We start from the raw sequence: 24,123 nt of genomic DNA on the forward strand, positions 1-24,123 counted from the left end.
CACCCCAATACCGAGTTTCTCTCACGTGCACGTGTAGTTTTGACTTTAGAATAGCAAAGTAGAGACCATACAAATTTCTATGGCAGCTGCATCCACAGCTACCACAGCTGCTCAAGTGTTTTTTGTTTCAATAGCCACAACACAGAAAATTTTACCACATTTACCTGGCTCAGAGCTACAGTACAGCTATGTATTAAAGTAGCTGACATGACGACTTTTTGCGTGCTTTCCCAGGCACTGGAGTTTTTCTGTTAATTTGTCGCACAAGGTCATAAAAGATCTGAGAATATAAAAGTCAGTTGGTTACTGGAATTAAGAGGCTTCTCACATAACCTTTAGGCTTGAATCTTCACACATCACACACCCACATACTCAAGAACCCCTGTAAATATTTAATTATCACAAAGCCAGAAAGTTAAATTTTAGACTTAATTAATACCTGTTTATGTTCCATTTAAGATTAATAGTCAAGGGTTTTCTACTTTCAGTGAAGGAAACTGGAAAGGCATCTATAATCTGCAGCTGTTTAATCTCTGGGACAAATTTATTTGAACACACATGATGTGTGTCACAATGATCTACTAATACATTGCAATTTAGCACCAAGGTCAAGAAACAGGCCACAGCTTTCTTCTAACTCAAATCACTCTATAGATATTCTTTTAAATAAAGTTCTAGTAAGTTTTAACCTCACATTTTAACGGTACACTGCATATTCTGTAACAGTCTCTTGTGTTCAAATGAGATAATGAGGTTTTCCAGATACTTTTAGAAATACTGAAGTCTAGAGAATTAATTCAGCAGCTTCTCTAGGACTACAGCATGACGTAAGTGCAACATTTCCTAGAAAAGTAACTCATGTACGAGACTCTCTCACACTTTGAACCTCTCAGAATTCTAATTAGAACATGATTTTGTTGAAAGGCTAATTTAAGACAAATCTACATACTACAATTAAACAGCATCTGTTTTGTTCATAACTGACACTGTTCCAATTATTTCTGCATCTCCTAAATCAGGGAAGTCCTCATACTAAAGCCATTCTAGCAGTTTCTTAAGCACTGGCTGCAAAGCAGTAAACATTCCAACAAGGGCTTTTACTATTTGATGGAAGTTAACTTCCAGTTTATTAAACATATGACTTTTATATAGCTAAGCTGATTAATTTGTATTTAAGAAAACCAGAATACTTTCCAGAAATTTCCAGCTAATTAAACACACATTTAAAAAAAATATCAACCATGGTTCAAAACACCACACTCATTTGATTACATGCAAGTCTTACACAGAGGCCCTTTCAACTTGACTGATGCTGCTAACAATGTTTTCCAGAAGATACAATGAATTGTAGGTTTTATCATAACATTGAAGCTGTTCCAGAAACGTAAACACTAACACAGCTTCTTTTACTAAAAATTTTTGCATTATTTTATGCTGGCACCCTCACTGGGTAAGGCAGCATGTGCTACAGCAAGTGCCAAAAATGCATGCGTGTGATCAGTCACCAAGCTCCTGCTAAATAAGTAGGCTAGAGAGCAGAGAAGGTTTGTTGGGTTTTTTGGGGGGGTGCTGGGATTTTTGAGGGTGGGGTGTGTGCTTTTCTGTTTGCTTTTTTAAAAAAACCCACAAACCCACACACACACATACCACACACACCCTTCTCCCCCTTTTTTCTTTCTTTCCACAGAGTACTTATTTAGGTCTCTAATCAGCTGCTAATACAGACTAAACCCTTACGAATGTTTGTTCTTACTTTCACAAATATTCTAATACCAAATAACTTAAAACAATTAGTTTTAAGAATTTAACTCTCTTAAAGGTATTTTTTTAAAAAAAGTAGCCTAGTAGTGCATTGTCACAGTGTAGAGAGACATCAACGAGGGAATGAGACATGAAAAAAGCATTCATCCCAAATGCATATGAAGAAAATTTGAAATCTAATTATACTAAGATTACATTAATTTTTAAAAGCTGTAAGTATAAAGTTAACCATATCCCTTAAATGGGACATCACACAAATTCTCACAATAGTTACATACAGTATTGTCCATTATACCAAACGTTATTCACAACTTTGCTACTTTTTCTTGACAAGCAGTAATGTTTGGTTACCAGAACACAGCATCCCACCCTCCTCTCCCTGCCATCCCTCCCCACACAGGTAGTGGGCCTTACCTCGTTAACATTTATCTTTGATTTTGCAGAGGACTCTAAGAATGCACAGTTATTCCATTGCCTTGCTAGGTTCTGACCTTGTTCCTTTCCCACAACTCTTTCATCTTCCAAGTCACACTTATTGCCAACCAGAATCATAGGCACCTAAAAACAATGTAACACCAGCAAAGAAGTCATTAAAGTTTTGCAAAGGCACAACTTAAACACACACCTAAAACCTCATCCTAATCTTTAGGGGGTCCTGACCTCCAGAATAATCAAGCTCTGATATAACAAGACACTTTCTTACACATTCAGAAATCCTGGAGAACAGGCCTGTACTGGGCAGCATGATGAAAGACAATAAAGCTCCTTTTGCTATTTCTGTACCTCCAGTCTACCCGTTCTCCTTTCAAGAGCAGTTTACTCAGATTTTCTTAGTAAGCCAATCCACACAGAGGAAAGAAACATGCTAACTTATCACATTTACTAACTGCAGAAAACACTGCGTTGACCTTTGTGGCAAGGAAGGGCAGTCATACAAAGTGGTAGCGGTTTGGTTTTTATCCCCCCACTCCTTTTACTAATTTAAGGACACAAAACTAAGTTTCTCTCAAATTCCAGTGTTGAAAGAAGACTTAAATATTTTGATCATTCATTTTCCTCCCACTGAGAAAGCAAGTCATGCCTCAGCTTTGTCATAGGAAAACTTTGTCAATTTTGGGGAAAACTAAAGCTGCAACTTGAAGCTCATTATCCTTCTTTTGATAGTATGGAATGGCGTTTAAGACTGACACGACTGTTCTAAAGAGAAATACAATTTCCAAGGAAACACTAACAAAATACAACCAAAGAAAGCTTATGTTAATTAGTATAAATAGCAGCTAAAACAAGGTTATCTATTTTAGCATACAAAATGAATTTGATACTAAACAAGGCTGTAACAGTAGGTTCTGGATGGGAAAGGCACATGCAACTTAAATACTACCCTTCCAACATACACTTGTGATAGTGGGTACTGAATCACTTCTAGAAGGAATCTGCTGAACACAGGCAGGACCTGCAAACACTTACGCGGAGGCTCAAGGTGGTTTGTATTACAAGAGTCACCATGAACTTCCCTGAAATCAAAACATTTAATACACACTGTCTCTGCTGGCAGCAGAAGCTTATGTGGACACACGCAGTACAGAAAGAATCAGTCTCCATGAGCAGAGTTTAAATAAGATGAGCTCACTTTAACTGTCCATAACTTGCCTTTTTTATTTCTCAGGGAAGACCTTCTGATGGCGATAACGTATTAGGTGTTGCTTTTAAAAGCAAACCTTTTCAGATGTGAACAGCAGTACTACCTTCCTTTTATTAATGGAATAAACATTCACTTCCTACAAACATTCCAAGTTCTTGGGTTTTTTTTTTAAATCAATTATAAACTGGAATGGTTTTGCCTCTTCATAGCTGTAATAATGCTGAGGCACATACTGAAATTGTGTGGCAATAGCATGACTAAACTTACTTGCAAGTACACATACAAAACACAAAAGCTACGCAACATGCAAGTTTAAAGCTTACAGTACTGTCTCCTGTAAGAATGTAGAATTTTGTGCTTTTAAAATACCATGAATAGTAGGAGTCACTGAAGGGAAAACAACTGAACTGTGGGGTTCTTTTTTAAACCTTCGTTGATAGTAGCTGTGGTAAGAATAGTTGCTTTAGAAATGTTGTCTGCAGTAGTAGTGAATAAGGTTATGTACAGTGTCAAATAGAGTATTTTAAAGGAAGATATTAAAAAGAAAATTCTCCTTATATACCACATAATTTACAATTTCTCCAGTTTGCCTTAAGTCTTGTATTTTGTACTATGCACCTACTGGTTGATTTGTCTCTTAATTTGAAGTGTGAAAGCTATGCAATTGCAGTGCATACATTACAACATCCATAATGAAAAATGTAAATGTAAGTATCAAGCGTTTTTAGAGATGCTTACATCATCAGTGTCTTTGACTCGAAGAATCTGTTCTCTTAGATCCTGTAAATCATTAAATGTGGACTGTGCTGTGATGGAATATACTAATGCAAAACCTTGTCCATTTTTCATGTATAGGTCTCTCATTGCTGTAAACTGTTCCTGTAATACATAAAAAGATACAGATGTTACACTCCATTTGCACTTTGCTTACACAAATCTAAGTTATAATTGTGATCCATTTGTGACATGAAGCATATGATGCATTTGTGTCCTCCCCCCTTTTTAAACTGACCAATATTTTACTGCTTGACTATAAGGATTACTGTAAACTGAGCTACTTTTAGTTAAATCTGGTTTGAAATATAATCTGAGGTGGCTGAACAACATCTAGATATTGCAAAGGGCTACACCCTGGGAGTGGGCAACCACAAAAAACCACCACAACACAGAAACTAAAATAATTTCAAAAGAAGAGAGGTGCTGCAGAAGGTACAATGTAATCTATAGATTACAGAAGTTACTACATTCCACCCAAATCCTTCCTTATGTAGCAAACCTTTTCCCCCCCCATCTCCAACCACTTTTAAAAACACATTACAAAGTAAATGCATCCCTTTTCAGCCTCCATTTGAGGACACTGATTAGAGAATGGAGAAACTCAATGGACTTGTCACATTTCAGTGACAATATTGTGCCTACGAAGAATCACTGGTGCACTGCAGGGCAACATTAGCACTTCTCACTGTTTGAAATCTCTCACCAGTATGCCACTGGAACAGTATTTGCCTTTCTCACTTCGATGACTTGTCTATCTTGCCCCTGATGCATCACTCTTAAGTCCCTTGCTGCACGTCAGACGGGAAGCACAGTACGTTTTGAGATAAAAGTCACTCTGCCTTTCCATAGCTTTACATGGCCATACTCCAATGTGGAATTTGCATAAATTATTATTGTACCAGATTACTAGTACAGTTCAGAAAGCACATGCTACACTCCAAGGGTCTTGAGCTTGTGTTCACTGGAATCAAAGAAAGGAGTAACTGCTTTCAGTAGATTTTGGAAGACGTCAGAGAAAACTCTGACCGTATGCAGAGGGTCAGCATAAACCCTGCACTCTGAGTTCACATAAGCTGACTAAAGTGATACTATTTTTGTCCCAATGTCAGAGTACTTATCATAATGTAAGAAAAGGGAGAGAAGAAAACATATATTCTCTGCAGCAACAGAAATCTAATTCAAGTAACCATCAGACTTAAATTTTCCTCTGGGCAACATAAACTTGAAACAGCAGCACAACGCCTTTTAGAATTCCCAATCTCATGTTTCCCCTATTACAGAACATGAGCTCACAGGAAACTTGCAATTCACTTTCTGCTGCAATACTCAAGTTTTGTTTAAGTACTAGTATGTTAGAGAACGTCTTTTAATCCAACACACTGACCACAGTTACTCTTTAGAGAATGAGGAAGGAAACATGTCATCATCTACATTCCTACAGCTTTTGATGGCTTTAACACTGTACACCAATAGTGAGCAAAGCTGGTTTTACCTACCGTTCCTGCAGTGTCTAAGATTTCAAGCATACACTGTTGTGCATCTACTTCAACTTGCTGTCAAAAGAGAAAGATGTGGTTAGTTTTTCCTCTAACTCTCCCCTCCAAAGACACCAGCAATTGTGTGATTTTTATAAGCAAATTCATAATGCATGAACCAACATAATGGCTTAAGAAGTTTGTATGGATATACACTTTGAAAACAGCAGGAAGAAGCCTTTCAAAGAGCCCCAGTGACATTTTCAAAAGCGGTGTCAGCAGCCAAGTACCACTCTGCAAATTGATTAGGCATATTTGATTACTAAAAAGGAAGCTGCTAAATTTGTAATGATGGTTATCAGCAACTTAGCACCACTAATTCCTACCTGTTTCAGTGATCATTCACAGATTGAAAGAAAAGTACAGGTGAAAGATAGAAAGTTGGATCGGCATACTAATGCTCATTTAAGTAGTAATTTAGGTCAACAAGGGAGTAAATAGAACAGAGCTAACGATACACCAAGAAAACTACTAAGAGCAGTGTCTCCAACACAAGCCTTTAGTGACAGTCATTAAGAAACTAATCCTGCTTAGGATGAAAAAATGCAAAAAACAGAAACTGATCCAGCTTCTTCAAACTTCTGTCTCAGTTCTGGAGTTCCCCTATTTGGTTTCCAACTCAAAGAAAAATGGCCCTGAGGGCATTAAAGGACATGGAAATGCCCTCAAGCTGTTTCAAGAAGGCCACCCACTTTCATACTCCCCCCGCCCCCCCCCTTCCTTTCAAGCAACTGGCACTCTTCCCTTGTTTACATTTGCATGTAAAATTCTTAGTTGGCAGATGAGCACTCAGAACTTTGTGTCCCCTGTTCCCCACACATTATGCAGTATCACTAGTTTAACTCTGAGCTTTTCTTTTGTAACTAGATTTCTTTTGTAAGTAGTTTGCTGGGCAGGGAAGAGGAGTGTATTTCCACTCCTCTCACTTCCCTTATGTCCCCTCAGGAAGGGGATTCCAGGATTCCTTCAATAGCCAATATTTTAGCATGTACTGCTGAAACATTATCCAGCTAATTAGGCAGCATATATTCTCTTTACGAAGAAATATTTGGGGAGCAAACCAAGGTGTGAAGTTTCAAGACTTTATGCTCAAATCATTTAGTCCCAGACAAATATAAAATATTTCAAAAGCCACACACAATCAACTTCTAATATAATAAAATTAAATTTAACAGTGACGATGCAGAATTGCAACTGCCAAACCCAGACATTTTAAAGTCACCCAAGTCAAGCAGCAAGTTCGAACTGTAACCAGCAATGAGAAGAAGAAAATGACTGCATGAAGTGTTGCCCAGACTTAAGCAAAACTTCAACAATCTGGTGAATTTGTAAAGAATACAGAGATATTGCTAGCCATTTCAGGACTAAACCTGAATGGAACGTAAGATCTTTGCTAAAAATTACTAAGCAAAAAGCAAAATTTCTTGAGATGGTTTTACTTTTACAGGCTCCATGGAAACAGTCTTTGGAAAAATTCACCCAGCAAACATCATGAATCTAGTATGACCTGAAGAATGTAAATATATAATAAAGGAAACATTTCACTTTAGTACAGCTTGTGAATATTTTTTGAATCATTTATTGGGCCTGACCCAGCAAAGGCCTGCACCACACATTGGGATAGGATCCAAAATTCCTGCTTCTCTAACAAAAAAAAGTGGCTACATGGATTTCCCCCCCCCCCGCCTCTTTCTCTGTTGTCTCTTTAGTAATTCGCTGGAAGCCCACACGCTCAAGAAAGACTAGGATTTTTCCAGCATATAGATTCCTATGAGGTCAAAGGAAACAAGTTCTTAATTATCATTTTGCTCTCACTAATTCCTTTTCCTGTTCAGAAGAGATTCACATAACTATAGGCAGCAAAGGCTGTTCATGCAACCTCTTTATTCCAATACAAATGTAGCCCAATGCTGAAAGGAGAGATATATTATGGGTTTTGCCCATTCTCAGCCAGGCTCTGTGGATCTTTTGCTTCCCTCCTATAAGCAGTAGTATTTTTGTGGCCATATGCTGATCTACATCTGAGCACCAACGCATTTTAAAAGCAATTCAGTTAGAAAAAGAACAAAAAACAAAACACACTACAAAAATAATAAAAAAATAAGAAAAAACAACCATAACAGACACATCCAAAGCCTAATCTGCTTCACTAAATGGTTAACTCTTTTGGTAGCAGTCCAGGATGTAAACTCTTAGCCTGGAATATTAATCATGGCTTCCACTGAAACCGAAGAGTGAGCAACATGGAGATTCGATGATGCAAGCAGAGTCAGACCTTTCAGCCTGTCATGCTGAAGACAGGAAGAGAGAAACTAACAGGCCACTGTTAAGTGCTTGCTCATTTATGATAGGTTTGTGTTAACTTATTAATAAAGCAACAACCCGTGTAATGGAGGCGTATCAAGCCATCAGTTAAATTGTTAGGAATACAGGGTGATGCCTCCAGTATTCTAAAGGTGAGCATGACGTTGTCTTTAGCAGATTTTCTTAGTAGCAAAGAAGCTCAGAACCTCCATATACAAGTCCAAATTTACCTGCAGATAGATACTAAACACACACAAACCAATAATAAATATATAAATAAAAAAAAGGGCTACCCTCTCTTTATTCCTTTCAGACAGACACCAAGAGTACCTTCCCATTTCAAACTTGTTAAGTTACCTGGTATTGTGTGGCATGACCAGACATACCCTTTTTCAAGCAATGACTCACATATTTGACAGTATGTACTGGAGTTTTAAGTTTCTGTAACACTAGAGGTCTTTTGCATGTACCTTTCTGTAGGAGTCTTCTATCGTAGGATCGTATTTTTCAACAAATATTCCTTGAACAAACTGTACAGTCTGCAACACAAAAATTCTTGTGAGATTCTTCTTTACAGCAGCATTTTGTAAACACTGTACACAAATTACTGTTCTAGGTTTATACTCAGTTATCCATTACATTTCTGAAGGCAAATTAAACAACTGACATAACTATAAACCATAAGAAACAAGAAGAAGTTAGATGTATATGCCTATATAGCTAAGTACTGTTAGATAAAGCAATGCTAAACCTTCTTTTACACACTCTCACTGGAAGCATAGGAATTAAAGCATGCATTGATTTAAGGTTTGTCTAACTCTGGGAATCAATATTAGTTTTTAGTTGAATAAGGTACCGTACAGCTGCATGGCTTTTATATTTGCATTTAGAACTACTGCATCTTCTGCTACTTATCTGCCAGCACACGAATTAGTCAAAAAACAACTGCCAGCATGTACTAGTCTTAACTAGACTCAGTAGGATATTCCTGTGTACCTAGCACGTAGGACGTTTTTAGCACAAGTCAAGTGGAACTTTAAGACTCAATGGCCAAGTCAGAGCAGACAGGTTCAAATCCAGAAATGCTGCAGTAAGATAAAGAATTCAGAGGTGAAGGAAAAAGTTCTCTCACAATCTAAGTTGATTCGTCATTCAAATTTTCCTCTAGAAACAGCTTTGTAAGTTCTTACCTGACAGAGTGGAACCCTACACCTTACTCTGTGGTATGGTGCACAACTAAAACTGAAAGATGTAAAGTTCTTATGTGGAGTAAGAACATCCTATTCTGTACACTTTTTCAGTGCTAGTCTGGATCAGACTAAAACTTTCTGTAAGCCTTTAACTAAAATGTGAGAGCTCTTCAGTTTACAATCTTCTTTCTACCTACCAGAGCTATATACCTACGTGCAGAGAAAGATAGAGAAAACATGCCAAACTTCCTACAAACATACAAATACATATCTGTATTTGCATTAAAAATATTAGTGCTTTAGTGACTGCTGTGAAACATTAAGCAAACAGCTCCTGTAAGACTACAGAGACAGGAGTTACCAAGCAGAGACATAGGCAAGCTAGTTCCCTCTGTGCTTCCCCAAGCAGCCTGTTTCCCCCAGCCCCAGGGCTGGGTTACCCAGCGAAGCCAGGGACCTTCGTACCACTCTGGTTATGCACCTCACTGGGTAACACAGGCAAAGACCTGTCTAAACACCATCACCCAACCCAAAAACATTAATACCAGAGACTGCACCAATGGATGTGGACAGACCCAGTAAAGAATGTACCTATTCCAGTCAGGAACTCAGCAGCTATTACTTACATTTATGTTTACTTGTACCCACTTACATAAAAGAAATATAGGTTAGTAGAGAGTGTATTAGAGGAGAAAAAAAAGGGCACAAGAAGTCTAAAAAAAAAAAAAAAAAAGTATGTGAACTGCCTTGCAGAGTACTTACCAGAGCAGACTTTCCAACACCTCCAGAACCAAGAACCACTAGCTTGTATTCACGCATGATGCAAGTGATAAATCACCCTCAATACCTAAAAACACACACCAGTTTTGATAAACAGGACAACTACTTTAGCATTACTACAGCCACTGTAAAATTACATATAAACCAAATATTAACAGTTAATATTGGTATCAGCTGCTAAATGCAGGAGAGGTACCCCCATAGGCAGGATACCCATTTAATGGCCTTTACACAATATGTAAACTGCAGACATTTATTCAGACATTGCTGAATGATGCTTCTTTTCCATCTAGCACAAATAAAGTGCCTCCAAGGTTTCTAGTTACAAGGATTTTTAACATTTGAAGAACCACTATTATTCATGTGTTAGACTAGTTTCATAGTCAAGACAGTACAGACTTGGCAAAGTTTTTTAAATTGAGAATTTTTTATATCCCATGAAACAGTAATTTAGAGAGAAGGCAAGAACAGATTAAGGTGCCCTGTTTTAAAGACCTTGATATCATGATCTTGCTGAAGTATCACAGCTGTTTCAAAGAAAGCACACAAGCATCTGGAAGAACTGCTCACACCTCTGTGCATGCATCACTTCCTTAGAGGCCTCTGAATAGATTAATCTTCTTTATTTATATCAAAGAGGAATCTGGCACAAAAATTAACTTATTCTAGTTGATTGGCCAATTACAGTGTGTCATCAGTGAGGTGAGTTCATCTCATACATCTCCCAGAAACCTACAAAATCTTTTGTGGTCATGCAAACAAGTCTGTAGGAACTTTCATCTAGAGTCACACCAAGCACTAAGGTATTTCACAGGTTTCTCAACATCTTTTTTTCACTCATGAGTTGCTTGCACTATATACTTTACAAGAACATACCAAAACCAATATGTACCTAAGAGCCTGCAGTTTTACATTCACAGCACTGAATAGCTTTATCAGGTAAGCATCTGCTAACATTTGTTATCTATGCTACCGAACCAATAATTCTAAAAACGTGCCTTAAATTTTACAACTACTATATCCTCTCCTCATCTATCCCCTAAACTTACTTCACATGACAAGTTTTTGTAATTTCATATATAAACACACATAAATGATTTTCTTATACCAGCAGATACACATGCAGTATGTCCAGTCTCCTCTGAAGAACTGAAAGCAAGAGCACGTTTAAAAAAACAGAATGGGAAACTTTTGGGCAACAGCATTACTTTATTTGTATTGTCATTTACTTGACACAACATCCAAAGCTTGTATCTACTGACCCAAAATTTGATCTATATACAGAAACTACAACCACAACACCACACCTGACTAAGCAGGTTTTGATGAAAGGACTTTTGTTTAAAAAAAACCCAACCCATAACTGTGGTCATTTTCAAACTATCAGCTCTTCAAGCAGCTAAAATAAAATGCTGCAAACCATGAGATACAGTATTTCCTCTACCTCATTATTGTTCTCCCATAAATAAATATTGAATAAATGCTACTATAGTAAAGCTACAGTTACTATTGATAAGAAACAATTATCCGAAAGGATATAGCATGCATTTTCTCATTCTCCAACACAAATGCTAAAGAATCAGAGACTTGCATAAGAAAATGAAACCAACCTCTGCCCAGCAACCAAGCATTTCTCAAAAAGAGCAGCAGGATCCCAGAAGACAGTGTTCAAAAAAAATCCATGCATAAGCCTGGAAGTTTATTAGTTTTCCTAGATATCTAATCACAATTATAACAACTGCAGTTTCATGAATAACTGTAGGCAACAAAAATAGAGACCATTCCTCTCCTTCAAGTCAGACCTGTTCCCTGTCCCATACTAGCTGGTGTAGCTGCCTACAGCAGTCTGCAGGATCTGCTTGCTCATCTCTGTTGAAAACTGACAGAGCAAAACCAAAACAAGGTCATGGATTTTGGGATGTGCCTTTGGGTCATACTGCTCCAGAAAACACCTCTTACTGCTGCCCTGGGAGGAAGGTCTCCATTCCTTTCCTGCACTGGCTCCTGCACTTTCCAGGTTGAGTTACGTCTTTCCTTTCCTATTTGTCCCCTCGGAAGGATGGGACCCTCCCCAACTGACCAGTAATTCGGGGGCTGGGAAAGAGGGGAAGCACAGAGAATTCAACACAGGCACTTGTACAAGGTAAGAAGCAGAAGGAAAGTAAGGAAGACCCTTCTCATCAGCAGTAATGTCACAGCATCTCCAGGAGTCACACCATCTGTTAGGTGTTTAGCACACATCGCTCAGATGATTTACATAGAAATTAGAGCACCTCCATGTTAGCGTCTGTCTTCGCCATCACTGATTAACTCCACAGTGCCAGAAGACTGAGAAATCAAGAGGCCAGGTCCTATTTTTTTATTTTTCTTCTTGAAACACATAATGAGCAGTCTTTCAACTTCACTGAACAGTTCCTTGCACCTTAAGCAAGCAAAAGGAACCCAAGGAGGAAGCCCATAGGAAATAGCTGACCTGATGCCCAGCAAAGCAGGTCTCTCCACAGGCTGCTATTACCAATAAGTTTGGAGACTCCTCAATGATTTTCACACCTGGCAGAAAATCTTTTAATTCCTGACTTTAAAGTGTCCTTCTCTCCATGGATTTTTTGCAAACACAGACCACCAGAACCATTCACACCATGCACTTAAGCTATTTGGCACTGCTGTAAATGCTTAATTAGATCCACAGTACAGTAAGCTGTCCAGCCTCCCCACAAACATGAGGAAACAGCCTCTAACTGTACTTTTCAAAGCCATGACAAGTTAAGCCTGTAACTACATTACCTGTCATTTCTTTAAAACAAACATTCAGTTATGCCTTTGTTTTTTGGAAAGGTGTCACAAGAGTTACACAAATGCAGTGGGTGTAGGGGAAATCCTAGTATAGCAATTTGGGTGAACTGCAGCAATTTTACTATCTTTAATAGCTTAAGCTGAATTTTTCAGTCTTCAATCTGACGTTAACTAAATACAGAGACATCAATAATGAACACTTAGAGTAATTTAGAAGGAACAGAACTTAATCAGCAGCTAAGAAGTATCTGTTTTACCTAGTGGTTTGAGACATTTATGACTTTTTCTTACTAATTTTCTTACTTCATCAGGCTGGTGAAAGGGCTGGAGGGAAAATCATATGAGGAACAGCTGAGGGAGCTGGGGATGGTTTAGCCTGGAGAAGAGGAGGTTGAGGGGAGACCTTATCACTGCCTTCAGCTTCCTGAAAGGAGGTTGTAGAGGTGGGCGATGGTCTCTTCAGCCAGGTGACAGGAGATAGGACAAGGGGAAATGGCACAAAACTGTGCCAGGGCAGAGTCAGATTAGATGTTGGGAAAAAAAAAATTACTGAAAGAATTGTCAGGGCCTGGAACAGGCTGCCCAGGGAGGGGATTGAGTCACCATCCCTGGATGTGTTTAAAAAAAAAAAAAAAGGGTAGATGAGGTACTGAGGGATATGGTTTAGCATAGGACAGGAATGGTTGGACTTGATGATCTTAAAGGTCTTTTACAACCTTGTGATTCTGTGATTCTGTAATTTATAACTCCTTAAACAAAATTCCAAATCCTGAAATACGAAGCAAACTTGGTTTTAGTGAAACTGGAGAGTGGACATTCAATTCTGGCTCTCCAATAGGGATTTAACACAATTAAGTGTTCTTTCACCATCTAGATCTGAAAGTTCACCCCTAAATAATTGCTGTACAACACTGGAGCTGATTTCACTATGTTAGTTGGTGGCACATACCCAAAGCACATATATACACTATTACACAGCTTGATTTGTCAATTTTAATCTCTGAAGCCCACAAGCAGAAAACCAAGAACTTTGAAGACATGAGAAAGGCAGACTGCAGTACACAAGCACTTTTCTGACCTTCCTTCCAAACTCAGGCAGTGAGCAATGTAAGGACTAACTTCCTCTTTCTCTGTGACTGTTTTGTCATTTGCACAATTATCCTCAACTCACCAGGGACACACAGTAATCCTTTACAAACAGACACACCTACACAGCATAGGGGTAGCTTGGCATCTCTGCACTGGTCTGTCATCAGGTAGTCCAGCCATGACATCTTGGAATGAAATAAACCAATGTAGCTTTCTTATAGCACTTTGGAGACTATCTTGGACACCTCTAACACAGCATGTGGCAGAAGCACCAGTTTGCTGGTGCTAGCCTGCTCCCACTTAAATTTACCACTCTACTTAGCTTTGAGCTGCAGTCCTGATGTCATTTCATATTTGTCTTACTGTTTAACAGGAAAAAAACCCAAACATAAGAAAGCCTCTATTCCTAGATAAAAGAACTTTCCTAAGAGAACTGTCCTGATTATAGTTCTTCACCTCCTTCTCAACTAAAAAAAAACAACCCTACTAACCCAGGAAGCTAGGAAACGCTTTACAATGTTGCAAACTGCCACACTATCTGGTGAAGCAGAAGCCCAACATACACTTCTCCCTGGCCTGTTGTCTGTAATCGTGCCCCAGACTGAGTTAGGGCTCTGACTGGCTGCACTTGACTTTCCAGTGATTCACAACTAGCCTGACCTGACTCTGCTCCAACTCAAACCCATTTTTCCACCATGTTAGAGAGACTGCTTGCATCCTTAACCTTGATCTTGCTCTTCTTACTTTACTTTTCAGATTGAAACTAATACTGTATTCAGCTCCATCCACTGCTGACATAATTTCCTTTTGACTCATTTATGGCAAACGAAAAGGGGCAGAGGAAGAAGACTACAAAGCATAAAAGAGGAGGTGTAAGCCATAAAGTACCCTACCTCTCAGTTACCTGACATAATTAGAGAGACAGCCATTAAACTTTAAGCAAGCCATTAAAGTAAAAAGTTCAACTGCTGAAAGAGATGCAAACTATAAAACCTGAGATGGAAGCTCAAACTTCTGGTGAATTTCCTTTTCTGACTGAAAAAAAAAATCCACATTTCTCAAGCCATTGTAAAGCAGATACAGGACTTAATGCATGCAACATCTTAATATAAATGTCTGTGCCTTGCGTTTCACATTTTGCCCCCCCCCCCCCCCAAGTTACTAGAACTTTGGAAGAATATGTAATTATTAAACCACTTGTACAGTCAAAACACAGTTCAATGTAATACCTTAAGAGTAATTTTCAGCAGTCTGCACTAACCAGTCATTTCAATGCTACTTTTCAGAACTAAAGCTATCAGAAAGTATTAACTGGAAAGGAGGAAAAGGGATCATTGGATCACACAATCTAAGCCAGTTAAGTAAGGAGACAGTTAGGTTTAGGGGTTTCCTCACTTGAAACTTAGTATTCTAAAGCTATAGGTATGTCACACTACAGCAAACATTTCCAGAGTAGGATAAGATGAAGTCCAACAACATTTTTCTGTCCTCCCCAGATCAGCCAGTCTCAGGGCTGTAAAATGGATTTACTCAAAGTGGCACAACAGAAATGAAGTGACTATGATAACCGAGTAACAGATAAGCACCCCCCATATGTATCAGATATTTGATGAAAGTATCCACCAAAGCACCCACAAATTAAATATAATAATTTTAAGCTCATTCCTACCAAACAAACCAAATAACCTGTTTGAATTTCTCTTCATTTAATGGAGTCTGTTTTCCTCTGAAGGCTGGCTACCTTTAAGGTAACAGACCTGGAAGGAGCGAGAACAATGCCAAGTTCCATGGCTTTTTCTCATTTTTCTGCTCCTCCATCCTTAGACAGGAGTATACTGTCAACCATGGTCTCTTGCAGGCACTAGAGCAAGATCAGAAGCATGCAAAAAGGTCCTTCTGCCCCCGGCCCCCTTAATGGGAGCAGCTCCTGACTTTGAACAGCCGAGTGAGGTATTTATCTGCACAGTTATCTGGCACAGCTATGAACTCTGGAGATGTCTAATGCACGACTTAGCTAGAAATAATGAAAAAAACACCCTACAAAACTAGCTATGCTGTTTCTTGAAGAGCAGCTCTCTCACATGACCTGGATTCCAGTGCTGTCTCAAGCACACAATCTCTCAAAAGTAGAGCTCACTTCTAGATTGGCTCCATTAACTGCGAACAGCACTTCAGTAACTGCCTTGCATACCTCCTGAAACGTACCAGTTCATACAAGCACCATGTCTGTGCAGCCTCTCATTAGCTTATTCATATCAATTTTCTTAATAATGAATCAGTATAATATGTATCAATGCAACTTCTTAATTTACTTCTGAATGGCACGTATCTTAAAACAAAAGTACTTGATAAATTAGATGAGCAGCAGCTTTATATGCACATGGACACTTCTTCCAATAAAGACTCCCTTTGACAGATGAGCAGAATAAATACCATTTGAACAGAAGGAAGAAAGCTTAACCAAGACAACACACTAGAAATGCATTTTAAAAGCTTCACATCTGTCAAGGACCATGAACATGGAACTTGCTTTCAGCTTCTGCCCTTATCAGATAAGCCAGGAAAGCGTGCCTCCTGGACACTTTCTTGAACAATTTCTTTAAGTATGTCTCCAGGAAAAGGCAAACCAAAGCAATACTGCTAAGAAAACCGAGGAATAAGAAACCTTCCTGTAGCAGTGAATGAAGAAACCACATTACTTTCTGCTTGTAAAGCTTTCCTATAAGACAACCACGCAATGAAGAACTCATTACGTTTCCAATACTACCAGTAATTGTGGTTGATATGATAGTTATGAAAGTGGGCTGTCTGTTTTGGGTTTGTTTTTTTTGTAAAAATGTAGCTTGCTAGTTTTCTTTCAACACCTCAGCTTCAAATTCTGGTTTCTGATTCAACTTTTTCACTAGTGTGAGGAACGGGAAAGCTAATAATCCAGTATTTCCAAGTGATATTAAACCAAATTAATCTGTAACGGGAGCTGACCCCCAACTGCTTAAAGATATTGCTGAGACTTGCTCATGTGAATTAGTTGCTCAGGTCTGTAATTAATTAAATAGTCCCTCCTAGAAGCATTATAATTTTCAGAAGGGACAGTGTTTATTCATTATTTTGCAGACAACATGTTTCTCATTCAGACCCTGATATTCTGGTCGTATTTGTGAAGTTGCAGCGTATTCACTAAAATTTTAATCATGCTTCTGCCCCAGCACATTTACCTTTCTGGAAGAGATACTTTGTTAGAATCACCTTGGAAATAGCACTCCCAAACTAATACCATTTGCAAGAGGAAAGTAAAAGTTTCAAGCCTTAGAATGACAGATGAAGCAAATTGACTGGTTTACCCACTTACAGTTACCAGTGGAGAGGAAAGAAGCACCCCACTTCTCAGAGGGGATACCAGCCCTGCAATGGACAAGATTACAATGGTCAGACACTTGGAAAAATAGCTCTAGTTACAGGACCAACCCAAGCTGGAGTTCCTCTAAGTTTAGAGTCTGCTGGTTTAGAACCCCTCCTTTGGGAAGCAACTAATGAGAGAGGATGTGTGCTGTTCTTCATGTTCCCCAAACACTTGTAGTGGGAGGTCCTAAATTCTTATCCCTGAACTCCAAGGATGTTTGCGCTTGCTTGGGGTTTGGTTTGTTTTCAGAATAGTTTCAGTACCTGAGCAGCATCTTGACAACGTAACCCAAATGGAAGTCTGTTCATTTTCATCAACTTTTACATGCTTTGGGAATTAAAGCAACTCAGATAATCCTTTTTCAACAGGGTAAGCAGTATCTCTTATAAAAGAGAAATAAAAAAAAAACCTCAAGAGCTGACTTTCACACTTCTTTATAGAAAATATTATTCAGAAATCAATTCTGAAGAGAAGATACACTAAAAAGTTGATGGGTCTAATTAAAGACTTTTATAGTCAAGATTCCTGGAAGTAGAGCTGTTTCATTACTAATGCAGACTCTTTGGAAGCAAGTCAACTGTTCAGTAAACAAAGCTAGAAGCAATTTTTATTTCTAGGTTTTATCTGGGTTTGATAGCTTCTTGTCTTGACAAACAAGTATTTTGTCAGTTGGACAGCTAGTTACTCTGGGTGCTGGTAGTGTAATTTCTCTTGGACAAAAATCTTCCTTCAATTATGCTCAACTATCTTAACTGATGCCAGAGACTCCTCAGAGCACTTTCAAAGAGCTGCCTGGGTGGTTAAGCTTATGTAGTGACATGAAATCACACTAATCACCAAAGACGACGTCAGAGACCTGAGAACAAGTTACTGCAGCACAAACAGGGCACCGAGGTTTAAGCTGCTCCTCGAACTGCCCACAGGGACACTTACCCATAGAGACTGCTTAGCCACATTTTCCTCCTTTCATTGAAGGGAGCTACCTTGATAAATACTACACACAGACACAATTTCTGCATGAGCTTAAGTTGTGAGACTAGTTCCACTGTCTGTAATTAAGTATAGATTAATAAAATCTGGGGTTTTTTTCTAATCAAAGTTAACTCCCAGTTAAATCTGAACACAAACTTAATGTATGTTCTAAGGATGAAAACTGGTCTGCTTGAAGCCACTAGTAACAAGATGAAAGCCTCCAAATGTGAGAGACTAACAAACATGTGCAACTTGCAGTACTTTGACACAAAGTATAAAGTAATTTCAAAGCAAGTGTTGTAATGAACATTCTTAAGCTATGAAATATATGCTATGCTTCAAAGCTTACCAAGTTTCAACTTTGTGTGAAAAATTCAAATATGTCAATTCAAAATTTGGGGTCCCTTGTAAAACCCAAGCTATAACATCTATTTATAGCTGAAGTTTGTAACATTTGTCAGATTTATTCTTATTTTTGAAATCTTATGTTTACATGGATTTTCCTTTTCTCACTGTTTCTGTAGTCACCATCCCCCATGAATGTTGTTTATGCATGTTCTACCAGTTAAGAATTCCAGCTAAAACAATGATCTCAGAATTCCTGAAAAAACTGAATTGCAAATGTTTTTATGCTTGCACAGAAAATCTAGGCAGACAATAAATAGAAAGAACACTCAGATTTTAAAAATACTACAAGTCTATTAAATTCAGAGAATGCATAATTCCCACATTATCATATCTTGTAGGCATAAACTAGGTATTCAACCATACAGCAAGTTTTGAGAACAAAGACAGCAATTTACTGCCTTGAATTTGGCTCTACTGTCATTACAAAGAAGGATCAGTATTTAGCTCTAAAACTTTTACTAATAAATGGACTGTCACATTATATACCCAACATGCCTTACCCAATATGTATCCTCCTGATTAAAAGCATTTGTTTCTTCCCTTAATTGTGACAGTAAATTTTATCTTTCAAGCTACAAAAACAGTTAAAAACAGCAGGACTACAAGGCAGGCATGGAAATTTTCAGGGTCAAGATACTTCTCTCTTGTAAAAATGCACTCACGTGCAGTTTGAAAGTTACTTCAAGAATAAACTTGCCAGTTGGCTTAAGATACTCCTCTTTGGAAAAAGACAGCTTAACTTCTGTTGCAGGAAAAAAAAAGACCTACCCTCAAATTCCATGTGATATCTGCTTAACATCTGGCAATCCTCGCTCTACTCCAACTGTGACACTGGCTGCTGAACCAATAAAGCCTCGTATTGAGTTTCCTTCTACCAACATAAGGTAATGCTCAGTTCAACTGCAATCCCAGTCCCAGATGAATTTTGGACCCTCCTGTCTATTTTTCTCAATAACCCACACATTGCATGCAGCCCTGGCGATGCCAGAGCTTGCATACCACAGTATCATTACCTGCGCTGTCCTCAAGAGCTTGGTTTCAATTTAGGTTTGTTCATATCACTAACACATCATCAATGCACACATTATATAGATTGCCTTCATCACTATATGATGTTTTGTTACTCGCCATTTAAGATTGGCTGGTGCAGGCCCTTTTACATACAAAGTATCCTTCCACAGAACAATTTACAGTAATAGTATTACAAATCAGGCTGGTAGCCTAAGAGCAGTCTTACAAATTCCCATACGTCATTTTAATTAAGATTAGAAGTTTTATCTGTTGAAAGGACACTGATCTATGCAATCTGAGAATACCAGCTACCAATGTTCATTAACAGGAATAAAATTAGTTCTTCCATGATAAATGAACCATACCAGCAAAGTCCCAAGTAATTGTAACTCAAGTCTGTTTTGACCTCTCAATCAATACTTCCCCTAACAGAAGCATGGTATTTGAACGCGAGCAGCAAACATCACTCCAGGTCACCCAAATTCTACACAATTTCACAAACAGTTCTTCTGTTAAAGCTCAAGACATCTGTCTTGAGGTTAAGTTGAAAAAAAAAAAAAAAAACCCATGCACCAACACCCAGCAATAACCCAGCAATAACTACCACCTTCTGCCACACTGGTTGTCCTACCTCTGCACAAGGCGGGTGCAACCTTCACTGCTTCTTTTCACACTTAACTTCAGTAGCTGAATCCAGTGATAAAGGTGGGCTTGCAAAAGATCTGAAATGCTTAGCTGAAGTGGCCAAAACATTCTTCAGAACATCTTGTTCATTTTCTGGCAGCGAGACAGGAGCATCTTGAGCCTAGGAATGGTAGCTCCTCAGAGAATATCCAACTCACAAACGTACCTTGACTAGAAGATGACAACTGTAGAAGCTGACCTCCGTATCTGTGCCCATATGCAGATGCACAGACAACTTGGCTGTTTCTGAGCCAACTGCCAAACTGCCACAAGCTGATGAAGGTATTAAAAAGAAATACAAAAAAAGGAACCAAAACAACCCTCCTCAAAAAACACACCAGACCAGATACTGGCCTATATTAACATGCCAAACTGTGAGCAGTTCTGTCTCTGCTTTGTGAGCAGCTAATGCATCTTAGCCCCCCCAAAATCTAATGTAACCAGTCAGGAATTTCTGAGAGAAGGAAAAATCTGACAGTTATGAGCAGGAACCCAAAGGTAATTCGTACTTGCAAACCTGAGCTCATAAGACACAATGACACCTACACAAAAAGAAGAGTAATTTTAACCAATTGAATTTGAATCACACTCATCCCCACACCATTTTATTACATGGACTAGACCAAAATTAATGAGGGTTGAACTTGTTTTAATCAAGTCTCCACAAGAATCTATTTAAATCTTCTTAAGATCACACTAGTTCTTGTTTAGACCATACTTTTTGTTCTTCTGCACCTTCAAAACCTGCTATTTTCTGAAGAGGCCTGTCATTCCTTAAAACTCACTTTGTTGTTAAGTCAAATCAAACACATCCTGTGATAAGGTAGCAGAAGACGTCCAAAACATAACTAAATTTAAAATCCGTTCCAGAGGTTTGGATGGGGAGAGCTTTCTAAATACAAACCAGTATGCCCCCACATCATTTGAACAAGTGTTACTACTACATCCTAAATCTTTTACTGAAGACGAGTTTTATTTCCAGCAAATTAAATACATGCATCTTAAAACAAGCTGGAAAAGCCTGAGTGGAAGAAGGACTTTCAGTCCACCCTGTTCCAGTGAAGCAAGTTTATCTTTCATGAAACCAGTCTTGTATTTCCACATTGCTTTGGGTGCTCCCAGTTTACCCGGTGCGTCCTCATTTAGGTTCTTGGGACTCTCTGACTTCAAACTTCTGTAGATAAGGCTGTGAACGGTTACTTATTTTCACTTCTATGACAGCAAATCCAGCATTCAGCTTGGAAAAGGGGCTTCAGCTTTTCTCTATGAAACGACACTGAATTTCACTTAAAAAGTAGTCCACAGACAAAATTAAGTAATGGAAGAATTACATTACCTGAAACATCAACCTGAAAATATTTGTGTTATTTGTCTTTGAAAAAAGTATTTGCAAACTGTGTTGTAAGATCTTGCCTCTGGCTAGAAGCAGCATGTACTTTCAGCTAGCAAGACTTCACATTGTTCAAAATCTTGGTTATTACAGTTAAATTAAGTCCAAACTTAATGTCACTTCTCCATCAGTTTCCTGGCTAGACAGGGCCCAGGTTTCCAGCAGAAAGGGAAGATGACGAATCAGAACTTCTTTGTTCATCAAGAATAAAACTGTACAGCCTACTCTATCTTTTCTTCCTAGGCTTTGTGTGAAATACTCTTGTTTTTCTCACTCAGATTCCTACTCACATAGATACAGCACTTTTCTTCTGAGATTATTCTTTGATAGTTTGATGAAAAGCAATACACAGATCAAAAGGATGCCAAGCACCAGCACATACCTAGGTGCCTAAACCACTTATTTGTAAAACCTTGCTTTCAGGTACTCAGTTTTTGCAGAACTTCACCTCTAGCCAAACCTCAACTTAGCTTAGGACATTTCCTGAAATAAGGTTTAAGAAGATCAGGAAAAAAAAAAAAAAACCCACACAAAAAAAAACCAACAGGAAAAATGGACTTGCTCAATTATAAATGTGAAAAGGTAGCAATAATCTGTTAGAATATAGGAATAATTCAGAAATGCTTATTTCTCTCTAGTATTAAGATACAAAAAGCAAGCACAAAATTGTATACCACAAGAAAGATCATTTGAAGGCCAAGCATCTGGTTAAAAAAGAATTATGAATGTCTGTCTATTATCATATTGTCTCCTCCTGTTTATTATCATTTGGCCCCCAAACTTGCTTGACACCCAGGGTGGTCTACATCAAGTTACAGGGTGTCTCTTTGGTGAGATCCCACCTAATCTGCTACTTAAGTCAAAAAAGATATATCAAAAAATGGAAGAACGATTCTCCGACGTGACAGTCAGCTATTCTTGCCTCTTCCAGTGCTCCTTCTTGGTGCCACAGGACTACTACACAGTCTCTTACGTTCCACCAAGTGCTAAAATGACAAATTTGACACCAATTTCTAGAAGTACAACATATGCAAGTAACTAATATCAGCAGAAGTTGGATTTTTCAACACAGCATTTCATAGCACACTAACAACACAAGTCCAAGGCATCTCAAACTGTACACTTATATTCAATGAATACTGTTGATACAAAGCTATTTTGGAAATTCATTTATGGACTGGCATAGTATGTCCAATAAGTCTGAAGGTGAAGTCACACTTGCCAAGAATCTCAATTCTGATCCTGCTCATCATAAAACCCATGAACACACACACAGCATTTTCCGTGCACTTGCACCAATAAAAACAATAGACAGTACATAACAAAAGGACCACTCTCTCAATGGGGCTAAAACCTTCACACTCACAGAATGCCTATTGCCCACCAATTCCTCATTTTAAGCAAGTCAGAAGAGTCACTGAGACAGCACGACACATCCTTATACATAACTAAAAAAATGTAACTTCAGATGTTTGAGAGTCAAGACTTTACATGCAGTATTAACTCATACATTTTTCCCACCACGAGACAATCCTTTAACAATACCATATGCAAAAAGCAATCACATGAAGCCAAGGAGACTATGCTTACAGGTAATCTTGTACATCAAGCTTTCAAAACGTTCTCCTTAAGCAGCTTCACAATGAAAGATCAGAGGAGGGTTACTGACTGCATCTTACAATGTCTAACAATTCACTAACCACTTCACATTAGCAAGATTAATAAAATAGGGTCTGGCACTATATCACTGGCCTGGCCTCACACGTAACAAAATAAGCCTGGACACACTGCCATGCACACAGCTCAGTCCGGACTGTAAATGTCACATAAGCAAATACTCTAGTCCCAAATACTGTACTGCAGAGAATAAGGTTCTTAGACAACTTCCACTTAATAGATTACCTCTATTACACATTCCAACTCAGCCTTCCCCACATTCTGAAAAAACAAAACTTGTTAAAACTTTCCACTAGTCTTATAATTAATCACTTCAGGGGGAAGTATCAGACCAGATGTTACAGAAGTTTGATTAACTGCAAGTAAGGGCTGTACAACCGCACAACTTGGACTGCTTCAGACTGCAGACAATGCTGATAGTCAAGAGGTGTTCAGCATATTAGCTTTAAAAAAAAACAATGATCGTGCATGAAACCTTTAGGAAAGAAAAGCAGAAGTAGCTGGTCTGGCCCTGCAACTACTGAAAAGACTTTGATTTCAGTAGTGCTGACGTGCCACACCAAGCAACATACTGGTCCTGCTTGTTTCCTGTACCTCCCCTCTTAACTCCACACAGGTAACCTGCGTACATCTGCAGTTCATCCTGAGATGGTGCCCACTGCTTCCTCCTGATACATGATGAATGCCTGTAAGAAATTTCCCTTCACTGC

General features: G+C 38.5%; 1 protein-coding gene across 1 annotated transcript in view; it reads right to left on the bottom strand.

Annotated features, from left to right (window-relative positions):
• The window catches only part of RAP1B (RAP1B, member of RAS oncogene family), a 31,335-nt gene that overhangs the window by 2,429 nt on the left and 4,783 nt on the right, over positions 1 to 24,123 (bottom strand). The window contains exons 2-7 of the mRNA XM_084269593.1: positions 9,972 to 10,056; positions 8,490 to 8,558; positions 5,677 to 5,733; positions 4,142 to 4,282; positions 2,176 to 2,319; positions 165 to 280 (exon numbers count right to left, since the gene is read on the bottom strand). Coding sequence (XP_084125719.1) covers positions 194 to 280; positions 2,176 to 2,319; positions 4,142 to 4,282; positions 5,677 to 5,733; positions 8,490 to 8,558; positions 9,972 to 10,028 — 555 coding nt within the window. The 5' untranslated portion in view covers positions 10,029 to 10,056 and the 3' untranslated portion in view covers positions 165 to 193. The remainder of the gene's footprint in view (positions 1 to 164; positions 281 to 2,175; positions 2,320 to 4,141; positions 4,283 to 5,676; positions 5,734 to 8,489; positions 8,559 to 9,971; positions 10,057 to 24,123) is intronic.

The sequence above is a fragment of the Gallinula chloropus genome (genome assembly GCF_964237585.1).
Source record: "Gallinula chloropus genome assembly, chromosome: 1".
Taxonomy (NCBI): domain Eukaryota; kingdom Metazoa; phylum Chordata; class Aves; order Gruiformes; family Rallidae; genus Gallinula; species Gallinula chloropus.